The sequence below is a fragment of the Anolis carolinensis genome, chromosome 1 (assembly GCF_035594765.1).
Source record: "Anolis carolinensis isolate JA03-04 chromosome 1, rAnoCar3.1.pri, whole genome shotgun sequence".
Classification (NCBI taxonomy): domain Eukaryota; kingdom Metazoa; phylum Chordata; class Lepidosauria; order Squamata; family Dactyloidae; genus Anolis; species Anolis carolinensis.
The window spans coordinates 56,221,782-56,234,481 of NC_085841.1; the positions used below are offsets into that span (position 1 = coordinate 56,221,782).

The window sequence follows — 12,700 nt, forward strand, 5'->3', positions numbered from 1 at the left end:
AGAAAGTTGACTTCAGTAAATTTGGGAGAAAACTGAGTGTGATCCCTTGGTCAGAAATACTAAGAAAGAAAGAACTTAAGGATGGATGGAAGTTTTGCAAAAATAATAATAATCATAGGCACAATTTCAAACAAGATGGGAAAATAGGAGGTGTCTAAAGAAACCAGAATAGATCACTGAAGAACTTTCAATTGAGCTTAGATTTAAAAGGGGAAAAAACAATACAAGAAATACAAGAAAAATACAAGAAATGGAAAAAGGGAGAAATGACTAAAGAAGAATTCAAATAAATAGCTAGCAAGTTATAGGGATAAGGTTTGAAAAGCCAAATTGTACAACAAACTTAGCCTTACTAGAGAGATTAAGAAAAATGAAAAAGGCTGGGTTTTTTTGTTATATTTGAAGAAAAAGGAAATGATAGGGCCACTGCGTGATGACGAAAAGCGAACAGGGAAAAGTCAGAACACCTTCCTTGTCTCAGTCTTCTCCCAAAGGGTTAACAGTGTTCAACTTAGGAATTGTGGTTCAGAACACACAGTAGGGGAAATGCAGAACAGAATAGGTAAAAATCCAGCACAAGAATATCTGGCTAATCTAAATAAATTTAAATCTCCAGGGCCAGAGTAATGACATCTAAGGGTATTAAAAGAAGTGGCAGAAGTACAGTAATTTTATGACCAATGGTAACCATCTTTGGGCAATCATCTTTGAGAATTCCTAGAGAACAAGTAAAGCTCCAGCAGACTGGAGGAAGTAGAATGTTGTCCCCATCTTCAAAAAGGACTCGAACAATAACCACCCAGGTATACTGACATCAATACCAGGAAAGATCCTAGAGCAGATTATTAAACAGAAAATCTAAGTACTTAGTAAAAAATGTCACACTCACAAAAAGTCAACATGGGTTTCTAAAAAACAGGTCAGGCCAAATAAAACTTCCCTCTTTTTTGTGATAGTTGCAAACTTAGTAGATGCAAGGAATGCCATGGGTGTAACATGGCAATTTTAGACAGGTTTTCCCATGATATTCTGACAAGAAACTAGTAAAATGTGGGCTAGACAATGCTACTGTTAGGTGAATTAACAATTGTTTAACTAGTCAAACCCAAAGGGGTTTGGGATCAGATCCTAGGATATAGGGCAGTGTAGATCCAGCCTTGGTAGACGATAAGCTTAACATGCAACAACAGTGTGATACGCCTGCTAGAAAAGTCTTAGACTATGATTTCTGGATGGTGTGATTTTAATACTGAATGTAATTTTAATATTTAATACGCATTTTTAATTCAATTTATTTTATTTTATGTTTTGTATGTGTTTTTAAGGCATCAAATAATTGCCATATCTAAGTCACGTTGAGTTCCCTTCAGGATAGAGAAAGGCAGAGTATAAATAGGGCAAATAAATAAATAAATAAATAAAACAGCATAGCTACTCATAATGATGGACATATTTGACATATTATATCTATATATATAAAATGATAAAGTTGTTTGCGCATTGACTATAACAACAAAACTAAACATCCCAGAAATATGAAATTTGGCAACACAATGCAAAAGGCTTGCCTCCAGGTTACAACAACACAACCACACCACAAAACCACAATCCAGACCCACAAAACTCACAACAACGCATCATGCGATAACAACACAACTAAACGCCCCAGAAATACAAAACTTGGCAACACAATGCAAAAGCCTTGCCTCCCGGTTGTAACAACACAACCACACCACAAAACCACACAGGACCCACAAAACTCACAACAACGCATCGTGACTATAACAACACAACTAAACGCCCCAGAAATATGAAACTTGGCAACACAACGCAAAAGCCTTCCCTCCAGGTTGTAACAACACAACCACACCACAAAACCACAATCCGGATCCATAAAACTCACAACAACGCATCGTGACTATAACAACACAACTAAACGCCCCAGAAATACGAAACTTGGCACACAACTAAACGCACCAGAAATATAAAACTTAACAACACAACGCAAAAGCCTTGCCTCCCAGTTGTAACAACACAACCACACCACAAAACCACAATCCGGACCCACAAAACTCACAACAATGCATCATGACTATAACAACACAACTAAACGTCCTAGAAATACAAAACTTGGCACACAACTAAACGCCCCAGAAATATAAAACTTGACAACACAACGCAAAAACCTTGCCTCCCGGTTGTAACAACACAACCACACCACAAAACCACAATCCGGATCCACAAAACTCATAACAATGCATCGTGACTATAACAACACAACTAAACGCCCCAGAAATACGAAACTTGGCACACAACTAAACGCCCCAGAAATACAAAACTTGACAACACAACACAAAAGCCTTTTCTCCCGGTTGTAACAACACAACTACACCACAAAACCACAATCCGGACCCACAAAACTCACAACAACGCATCGTGACTATAACACAACTAAACGCCCCAGAAATACAAAATTTGAACACAAAACGCAAAAGCCTTGCCTCTCAGTTGTAAGAACACAACCACAACACAAAACCACAATCCAGACCCACAAAACTCACAACAACGCATCATGACTATAACAACACAACTAAACGCCCCAGAAATACAAAACTTGGCAACACAACACAAAAGCATTCCCTCCCGATTGTAACAACACAACCACACCACAAAACCACAATCCGGACCCACAAAACTCACAACAATACATCGTGACTATAACAACACAACTAAACGCCCCAGAAATACAAAACCTGGCACACAACTAAACGCCCCACAAATACAAAATTTGGCAACACAACACAAAAGCCTTGCCTCTCAGTTTAACAACACAACCACACCACAAAACCACAATCCGGATCCACAAAACTCACAACAATGCATCGTGACTATAACAACACAACTAAACGCCCCAGAAATACGAAACTTGGCACACAACTAAACGCCCCAGAAATACAAAACTTGACAACACAACACAAAAGCCTTTTCTCCCGGTTGTAACAACACAACTACACCACAAAACCACAATCCGGACCCACAAAACTCACAACAACGCATCGTGACTATAACACAACTAAACGCCCCAGAAATACAAAATTTGAACACAAAACGCAAAAGCCTTGCCTCTCAGTTGTAAGAACACAACCACAACACAAAACCACAATCCAGACCCACAAAACTCACAACAACGCATCATGACTATAACAACACAACTAAACGCCCCAGAAATACAAAACTTGGCAACACAACACAAAAGCATTCCCTCCCGATTGTAACAACACAACCACACCACAAAACCACAATCCGGACCCACAAAACTCACAACAATACATCGTGACTATAACAACACAACTAAACGCCCCAGAAATACAAAACCTGGCACACAACTAAACGCCCCACAAATACAAAATTTGGTAACACAACACAAAAGCCTTGCCTCTCAGTTGTAACAACACAACCACACCACAAAACCACAATCCGGACCCACAAAACTCACAACAACGCATTGTGACTATAACAAATACAAAATTTGACAACACAACTCATCCACCTCCCCAATCCCTACATTCACACTTGGCCTCCAAAAAAACAATTACAATAATAACAATGACAACAACAACAACAATAAGAATCAACACCATCACAGGCAAGAAACAGCCAGGCACTGAGGCTGAGAAGCCAGTCAGTGCTACAGTGGGCCTCCAAAAAACAATACAGTAGCATTTAACTTATCCAACCTTCATGACCACTACAACAACAACAATAATAAACACCTACACAGGCAAAACAAAAAAAAGAATATTGTACCACAATAAAAATATAAACCGCACTCAGCAGAATCAGACATTACAATTAACAACAAACCAAAGACAACAGGGATCTCAAGCAATTATCAATCAACACAAAAACTGAAGAAGGTAACAGACTTCAAATACTACTACAGTAGAGTCTCCCTTATCCAAGCCTCGCTTATCCAAGCTTCTGCATTATCCAAGCCATTTTTGTAGTCAATGTTTTCAATATATCGTGATATTTTGATGCTAAATTTGTAAATACAGTAATTACAACATAACATTCCTGCATATTGAACTACTTTTTCTGTCAAATTTGTTGTCTAACATGATGGTTTGGTGCTTAATTTGTAAAACCATAACCTAATTTGATGTTTAATAGGCTTTTCCTTAATCCCTCCTTATTATCCAAGATATTCGCTTATCCAACCTTCTGCTGGCCTGTTTAGCTTGGATAAGTGAGACTCTACTGTACTAATGTGAGTATAAAGAAAGGTGGAGGTCACAGCATAAATACAACCTAATGTAGACTGACCAACACCACCAGACTAAGCCACAGCAACGCGTGGCTGGGCACAGCTAGTGTTATTATATGTGTGTTTTTATATCTGTCAGAAATGTAGTTTTTAAAATCAAAACTTGGTTTTTGGAACATTTGTTAATATATTGATATTGAAATAACTCTGCCAGCTTACCGGAACTGTAACAACTGGTCCTATCTGATGAGTTCCAGGAACTGAACAATGCAGCGTTGTTCTTTGCATACTATGGTAAAAAAAGGCTATTTTAAGTACAAAGAAATAATTAATTATGTAAAACCCATTTAAACTTTATCTGAATTCCTTCAAAATACCAGGTCAAAAACTTTTTCCCTACACTTTTAAATAAAATCCTTTTTGTTGTCAAAGGCTTTCATGGCCAGAATCACTGGGTTGCCATGAGTCGTTTGGGATGCACGGCCATGTTCCAGAAGCATTCTCTCCTGACGTTTCACCCACATCTGTGGCAGGCATCCTCAGAGGTTGTGTGGTATACTGGAAACTAGACTAGTGATGTTTATATATCTGAGGAACGTCCAGGGTGGGAGAAAGGACTCTAGTCTGCTGGAGTAAGTGTGAATGCTGCAATTATTTTCCTCTTTCTTATTTTCAAACTAACAACATTTCACATATATTAGGTGCTATAGCAGCTTTTTAGACATTAGCAGATTAGTAAGGCTGAAATTTTATGTACATTTGCTTGGTGGTAAACTCTGAATCCAATAAGATTTATTTCCCAATAGTAAGAATGGTACAATTCTTCTGCAAAATACACATTAGTCTGGTGTTCTCAAAGGGCCCGGGCTGTGGTGCAGGCGGGAGAGCAAGCCAGCTGCAATTAACTGCAATGAATCACTCTGACCAGGAGGTCATGAGTTCGAGGCCTGCTCGGAGCCTATATTTGTCTTGTCTTTGTTCTGTGTTAAAAGGCATTGAATGTTTTCCTATCTGTGTAATGTGATCCGCCCTGAGTCCCCTTCGGGGTGAGAAGGGCGGAATATAAATGCTGTAAATAAATAAATCTACACTATTTTGAGAAGTTTTCTGCAGAATGTTCAACATTGAAGCTACACCCATATTTTAAACAGAAGGCTGTTTAAAATATGGATGCCACAGTATACCAAACACCTATTTGGTTTGCCATTTTATAGCAAAGTTCTGAACCAGACACATATAACCTTTCCAACATGAGTAAAAATCTCCCTGCATATGTACCTTAGGAATTAGTATGCACACAGCTTCTGATCCTAGAAGCAGCATATAATCATATGCTATTTTTAGGGTCAGAAATTATATGACTTTAAATACCATTTCTATATCTACCTTTACTCATCTTTTTTTCTAAGCTAAAGAACCCAAAGCATTGTTACTATTTCTGATGGGGCCCTACTCCAGCTCATTGTTAACCTTGATTGCACTCCTACCACTTCATCACATAACTTAAATTCCACTAAGTTCTACACTTAAAATCTGGTATTCCACTGGGTTCACCACATTCATTTTGGTTAAAGTGCAGTTTTTGTGTCTTTTAAACGTTGAGGGCAGCATTTTTTCCCAACATATCAGGAATAGGTGAGGAAATGGATTTTTCTCAAAACTCCAGATGTTTTGCCAAATTTCTAATGAAGTAGCACTCATTGCTCTCAGGTTAGGATCACCCAATTTGTGGGAGGAGAAATTGGGGGAGGAGTAAAAATAAACTTTTTTGGGCAATTTCCTTTTGCTCCCCAAGCAGAAAGGTTTGGTTGTAAGCTACCCCATAACGCTTCCACTTTGCAAAAAAAAAAAAAAAAAAAAAAGCCTTTTAGGGTATCTTTATTCCTTCCTTCCATGATTTGTCTGTGTCCTGTGTTGGGAGGGCTAGTGGTGCTGCCATTCCAAATGGGTTTCCTCCTATCCCTTTTTTCTCTTTTCCTCCCTGCTGTTGGGAATTGTGGGAGTTAAGTACCAAAAAGCACCGAGAGGGATTGCGCGCAGGGACAAATGTCTGCAGTGTGGAAATCTCTTCATTGAAAAATACGCAAGACAACTGAGTGCACTAAACAGTGTGATTAAAAGGTAGGGAAAAACTCCATTTTATTACAAAATGGAGTTAGACTGAACTCTCTTCTTCTGAACACTTCTGAACACTTCCCAGTGTAATCTGATGAAGTCCTAATTTGCCAGGTCAAAAATATCCGAAAGATCTGAATGGAAACTGCTGGAAATGCGGCAAAATTGAGGGAACCTTCCACCATCTTTGGTGGAACTGCGACAAGGCTAAACTGTATTGAAAAGAAATACATGAGATCAGCCAGAAAATTTTAAAAATAAAAATTCCTCTGAAACCGGAATACTTCTTGCTTGGTTTAACAAACTCCGATTGGAGCACAAACATAGAGAGGCTGTTCACATATATCACCACTGCCACGAGAATTGTATATGCTAGGATTTGGAGGCAAAAACTGATATCTACAAAAGATCAATGGCTAGACAAGTTGATGGTATCACGAATATGGACGAATTGACCTCCTGGCTTGCCAAAACCCAGACAAAAAGTAGGAACAAGACCGATTGGACTTTATTCAAAGAATGGACAAGAGAAAATAAGTTAAAGTTATTAATCTAAAATAAAGTAAACCACAAAGAGCGATAAAGAAGCGATAAAGAAGAAAACAGCACAAACAAGTTCTACATACGTTTTTGGCTTTCCTTTTTAAAAAAATTTTTTTAAGAGATTTTTATACCAACGCACAATAAAGGAGAAAGGAAGTTAGATACTTTTTCCTTTTCTCTCTCTCTCTTCTTTCTTTTCTTTTCTTTTTTTCTTTTTTCTCTTTCCCCTTTTTCAATTTTTTAAAATCTATCTTATTGTCCATCCCCCGGTAGTTTTTTTTAATTCCCCCCTTCCTGTTTCCCCCCCTCCCATTTCTCCTTCTCTGGTCCCCTTTCACCCCTCCCTTGCTCCTCCCCCCCCTCAATAAAAATTATTTTAAAAATATCCTTTTTGAAGTGCAGTCAGTGACTAGACCACACAAAGTATTCCAAGTGTGACTGTGTTAGAGTCATGAAAATATTGGTGTTAGTTTAGTGGTTTAGATTCCTTTCGTAATAATGTTTGTCAATCATTACACTTATTATCATGAATAAGTAGTACACTTATGATCATGAAAAATAAGTCCAATCAACAATTCCTTCCCAATTGTTTAGCTGAAATATTTGGTAGTTTGCGTTTCATTCCAGTAAGGCCATGGAGGGGTCCTTCCTGGTCCATTTTCAGCGGCTCAGCTGTCAAATTGCCAAAATTATGTGAAATCCGAATCGCCCAATGGAATTGGGATAATGATTTACTTTCATGCTGAAAATAATTTGTTAATTACCTCTTCATAATCCATTAATTACCTATGATTCAGTAGCCTCTTAGAATCATAGAGCTGGTAGAGATCACATGGGCCATCTAGTCCAACCCTCTGCCATGCAGAAAAAGCACAAAGTATCTCTGACAGATGGCCATCCAGCCTGTTTAAACGTTTCCAATATAGAAACATGCATCACACACCGAGACAGAGAGTTCCACTGCTGAACAGTTCATATGGTCAGGAAGTTCTTCTTAATGTTCAGGTAGAAACTTCTTACCTGTCATTTGAATCCACTGCTCCAAGTCCTAGTTTCAAGAGCAGCAGAATACAAATCTACTCCCTCTTCCTTATGACACCCTTTCACATACAGTAGAGTCTCACTTATCCAACATAAATGGCCCGTTAAAACGTTGGATAAGCAAAAATGTTGAATAATAAGGAGGGATTAATGAAAAGCCTATTAAACGTCAAATTATGTTATGATTTTACAAATTAAGCACCAAAACATCATGTTTTACAATAAATCGACAGAAAAAGCAGTTCAATACATAGTAATGTTATGTAGTAATTACTGTATTTACAAATTCAGAACCAAAACATCACAATTTATTGAAAACATTGACTACAAAAACAGTGGCTACTAACAAATTGACTACAAATAAAGATAGAATTGCATAAAATGAACTTAGAGTAACAACAATTTGTAAAAAGTTCAGTTCTTGCTGCCTAGAGAAACAGCTGTGGATCCGGGTGGGAGGCAGACTGCAATGGATAATCCAGAACGTTGGCTAATCCAGAACGTTAGATAAGCGAGACTCTACTGTATTTATAAATGACTATCATGTCTCCTTTCAACCTTCTCTTCTGCAGGCTAAACATACCCAGTTCATTAAAATGCTCCTCATAGGGCATGATCTTCAGACCTTTAATCATTTTAGTTGCCCTCCTCTGAACACCTTTCAGCTTGTCAATATCTCTGTGGAAGAACATGCGGATCAAGAATAGGTCTCTACAGTCACCTATGAACTCACCGCCAAGACACTACACTTGGAAGACAATCATACTCAGACACGAGTGAACTCTGATGATGGCTTTCTTTTGAACTGTGGTCTTGAAGTGTGGATGACTCGTTCCAGTTCATTGCGAGAACGATTGATTCCTGGATGTAGCCCTATGTCCTTCTTTCTCTTGGAAAATGGCAAGGGAATCTTCAGCAGGGAAACTTATGACTATTTCTTGTGTTTGGACGGGGAGGACAAGACTTTCTAAGAGAAAGGTGTGTTACTGTGGTCTCTGTTCTTGAAACTCTTGTCAGTTTTTTTCTGTTTGTTTCAAATGGTTTGCTGTTGTAGTGCAATAATACTGCAATCCTGAATTCTTAACAACTGAAAATAAGTATTCAAATAGCCTTACTGCATGAGTCTGTTTTCCAAATATTTTTCCCACTGCTATCCTATAGTAACACATCAGTATTACCAACACAGGGTTGCTAGCACCATTGCCCTTTTACAAAATTTGAAGTTACTGCCCGTGACCACTTCAGGCTTGCAGTAAACTAATAGAGGGATAAGGAATCCTGAGCATTCCCAGCTCTTTCAGATCTTTAAATTATTGTAAAACAAACCAATTAAGTTGACAAATAGTCAAAAAAGTGGATGACATGTCAACTATACATTATTGGGTAGTAATTTATAATGGTCAAAAGAGCTGGTTGTTGAAAAGTGGGGCATCAAATGTGGGGAAAGCCTGTATGTGCTTTTACCTAATTTGCAATCCTTACGTTTTATCACCAACGGTACATAATGGAGGAATATTCCATTCCCTAAATGTGGTTCCTTCAAATTCCAAGTATATCTAGATAAAAAAGAAAAAGAAAAACAAAGACGTGATAAATGTAGGTATAAAATAAGAGACATAATTTATATTAAAAATTATGATTCTAACAATGTAAACCTATACTTATCCACCCTCAAGAAAATCCTATTCAGTTCAGTGTGTTTTTTTCAGAGGGAAGTGTGCATAGAAAAAATACCGGCAAAACCTTTTGCATATTAAAAGTGTTTTAGTTATCAAATTCATCTCTTAATACATTGATCTTTTGAATGAAGGAAAAATAAATTCTGCCAGTGGTAGGAAATTGAAGAAACACAGGTTTTAATTTCATTGCTTCTTATTCTTGAAGGCCACGATCCAGAAAGACAAAGGCCCCAGCTACACTGCCATATAGCATAGACTCAAATAATGCAGTTCAATGCAATTTAACTGCATTATATTAAGAATACTTAAACTAAATAAAAATGAAGCAAGCATAGCATTATATGTAAAGAACTTGTACTTCATGTTGTCGAAGGCTTTCATGGCCAGAATCACTGGGTTGCTGTGAGTTTTCTGGGCTGTATGGCTATGTTCTAGAGGCTTTCTCTCCTGACGTTTTGCCCACATCTATGACAGGCATCCTTAGAGGTTGTGAGGTATACTAGAAACTAAGCAAGAGGGGTTTATATATCTGTGGAAGATTCAAGGAGAGAGAAAGAACTCTTGTCTGTTGGAGGCATTCACCCTTGCCTCCAACAGACAAGAGCTCTTTCTCCCTCCCTGGACCTTCCACAGATATAAAAAATAATTTTAAAGTGAACCAGCTATCAGTTAAGCCAGGATTGTTAAAATAATTCCAACTATGTCATCAACGTGCTAAATAGGTGGGCAAGTTTGTAGGGGCCAATGGCCCATTTCTTTCCCCTCACTTCCCTATGTGTTTATTTCCACACAGCAAGCCTAAATTTCTAAATATATTTTTTCTTCTGCAGCCCCTCTCAGAAGAGAGGCCTTGAATCCTATTTTGGGGAAAATACAGGATATAAATTAACAAATACAATTTTGTGAGTTACAGAAAAAGTAATTAGAGATTATAGGAATGGGATGGATATATTTTGCATGTTTCACATATCTATGAAAGTTCTGCATGTAAAGTTCTGTGAGTAAAAACTTTGAAAATTGCAGATTTGAGACCAGGCAAAGATGGAGGACTGCAGTCCTTCCCTAATAAGTTTCTGGGGGAGAACTAACTACCTGTGGATTATCAATGATTCTGACATATCTTGGTCCAGTGGCGGCAAGGAAGAAGTAGAGGTATTTCATGAAGATCCAGTATCCACATCTGATAGCTTGCCTGCATATAGATGACACTGCACTCCAAAACTCTGGATGACCTCTCCCAGTGGTTTCATGTAAATATTTAACAGCATGGGGGGGGGGGGGGGGGGGACACAGAGTCCTGAAGGACCCCACATGCCAGTATCCAAGGAGTCAAACAGAAGTCCCCCAGCAATACTTTCTGAGAATATCCCTCAAGGAACGAACAGAGGCACTGAAGAACAGTACCTCTAATTCCCATCCCAGAAAGCGACTCAGAAGGATACCATGGTCAATAGTATTGAAAGTTGCTGCAAGGTTCAGGAGAACCAACAGGGACACACTCTCCCTGTGCAGTTCACTGTGTAGGTCATCCCTCAAGGTGACCAAAGCTGTCCCTGTCCCATAACCAGGCCTAAAACCAGACTGAAATGGATCTAGTAATCATATGAGTTGTTTGTTAGTCAGATGTGTTAGAGAACATAACCTTTTAGGGAAGAGCCAAAAAACTCTTTAGAGCAAAATCTCCTCCTGTAGTATACAACCAAATATAATTATGCCTCCTCTCCTTCAAAAAACAACTGAAGACTTATTTTTGCTCACTAGCATATGGACAGGAGGAGGATTAGATAATGAGAGACCACTACCGAACCTCTGGTTGAGAACTATTATTGTATTTGGGCTCTGTTAGTCCATGTTAGTCCAGTTACTGTATCATCACTGGCCACACAAGCAACTCATATAACTGTGAACTTGAGGTGGCTCCTGTAAATCAATGTGGATGTTTTATGTTCAGGTGTTATGTCACTATATAATTTTTGATTGATTACGTCTTATTTAATTTGTAGATATTAGTTTCTAATCTTGTTTTCACATATAGGGTTATTCTGGATTATTATGTCGGTACTTGTTGTATGCCGGTACTTTTACTGAGGCATTGTTTGCCTTTTTGTATGTTGGAATTCACCCTGAGTCCCTCTGGGGAGATAGGGCGGAATATAAATAAAGCTATATTATTATTAGGCAGTGGTTTCAGTTGTTAGACTGAATAACCTACAATCTCCGATCTGTCAGGAAAACAGAGACTTGCCAGTGCATAAAAACAGAGCTTTAGAAGTGCTTTTCAGTGCTCAAAAAATACTCTCCCCTAAAACAACTTGTTTTATATCATGATGTATTCAAGAGACAAAAATGAATTAGACTTTGATGGAAATAACGTATTTGGTTTACTCATAATTTTCATATGTTCAGCATAATCAGGTGCTAAAACTTATTATTCCAGTTTCAAATATCTTTGAGATGGTTCCCTGTGCCAGCTGACCAGGGCATCTCTCTTGTAGTAAAACAGCTATCAACAGGTCACACAGTCAAAAGGAGCGAGAGAGAAAGCATGTGGTCTGCAGCCCCTTTTATAATTTCTCAAAAACCATAGAGTAAAGGAAGCTGCACGCCAGAACTTATATACAGGAAACAGTAAGCAACAAGATCAGAGCCAAATTGCTAGAGGAGGCTTGATAAAGGTTGTCATTTCCAACAGGATGTTTGTAGCTTGAGTACTGCCTGTACATTGAAAAGGAAGTGAAGAAAAGAAGGACCTTCTGGTTGGACTGCTTCTTGATACAGATCTGTTCAGGAAGATTATAAACTAGAGTTTTTGACAACTGCTAAGATTTGTGAACTGAGATGTACAAATTGATTAGGCTGATAGAGAAGGAATATTTATCTATTCTAAGAGAAATTTGGGATGTAGTAAAATATATATTCCAACAATTTTGAGAATGTATGTGTTTCATTAGTTAAGAGACATATGAGCTTGCAGTATGTTATTAAATGTAGAAGTGTGACTATACAATATTTTTTAAATGGAGTGGACTAAATAGAATAAAAAACAGCAGACGGG

At 38.1% G+C, this 12,700-nt stretch overlaps 1 protein-coding gene across 3 annotated transcripts in view; it reads right to left on the reverse strand.

Annotated features, from left to right (window-relative positions):
* The window catches only part of catspere (catsper channel auxiliary subunit epsilon), a 162,149-nt gene that overhangs the window by 119,933 nt on the left and 29,516 nt on the right, over nt 1-12,700 (reverse strand). For all 3 annotated transcript variants that reach the window (XM_062974766.1, XM_062974774.1, XM_062974770.1), the window contains exons 3-4: nt 9,449-9,522; nt 4,487-4,556 (exon numbers count right to left, since the gene is read on the reverse strand). In XM_062974766.1, coding sequence (XP_062830836.1) covers nt 4,487-4,556; nt 9,449-9,522 — 144 coding nt within the window. The remainder of the gene's footprint in view (nt 1-4,486; nt 4,557-9,448; nt 9,523-12,700) is intronic.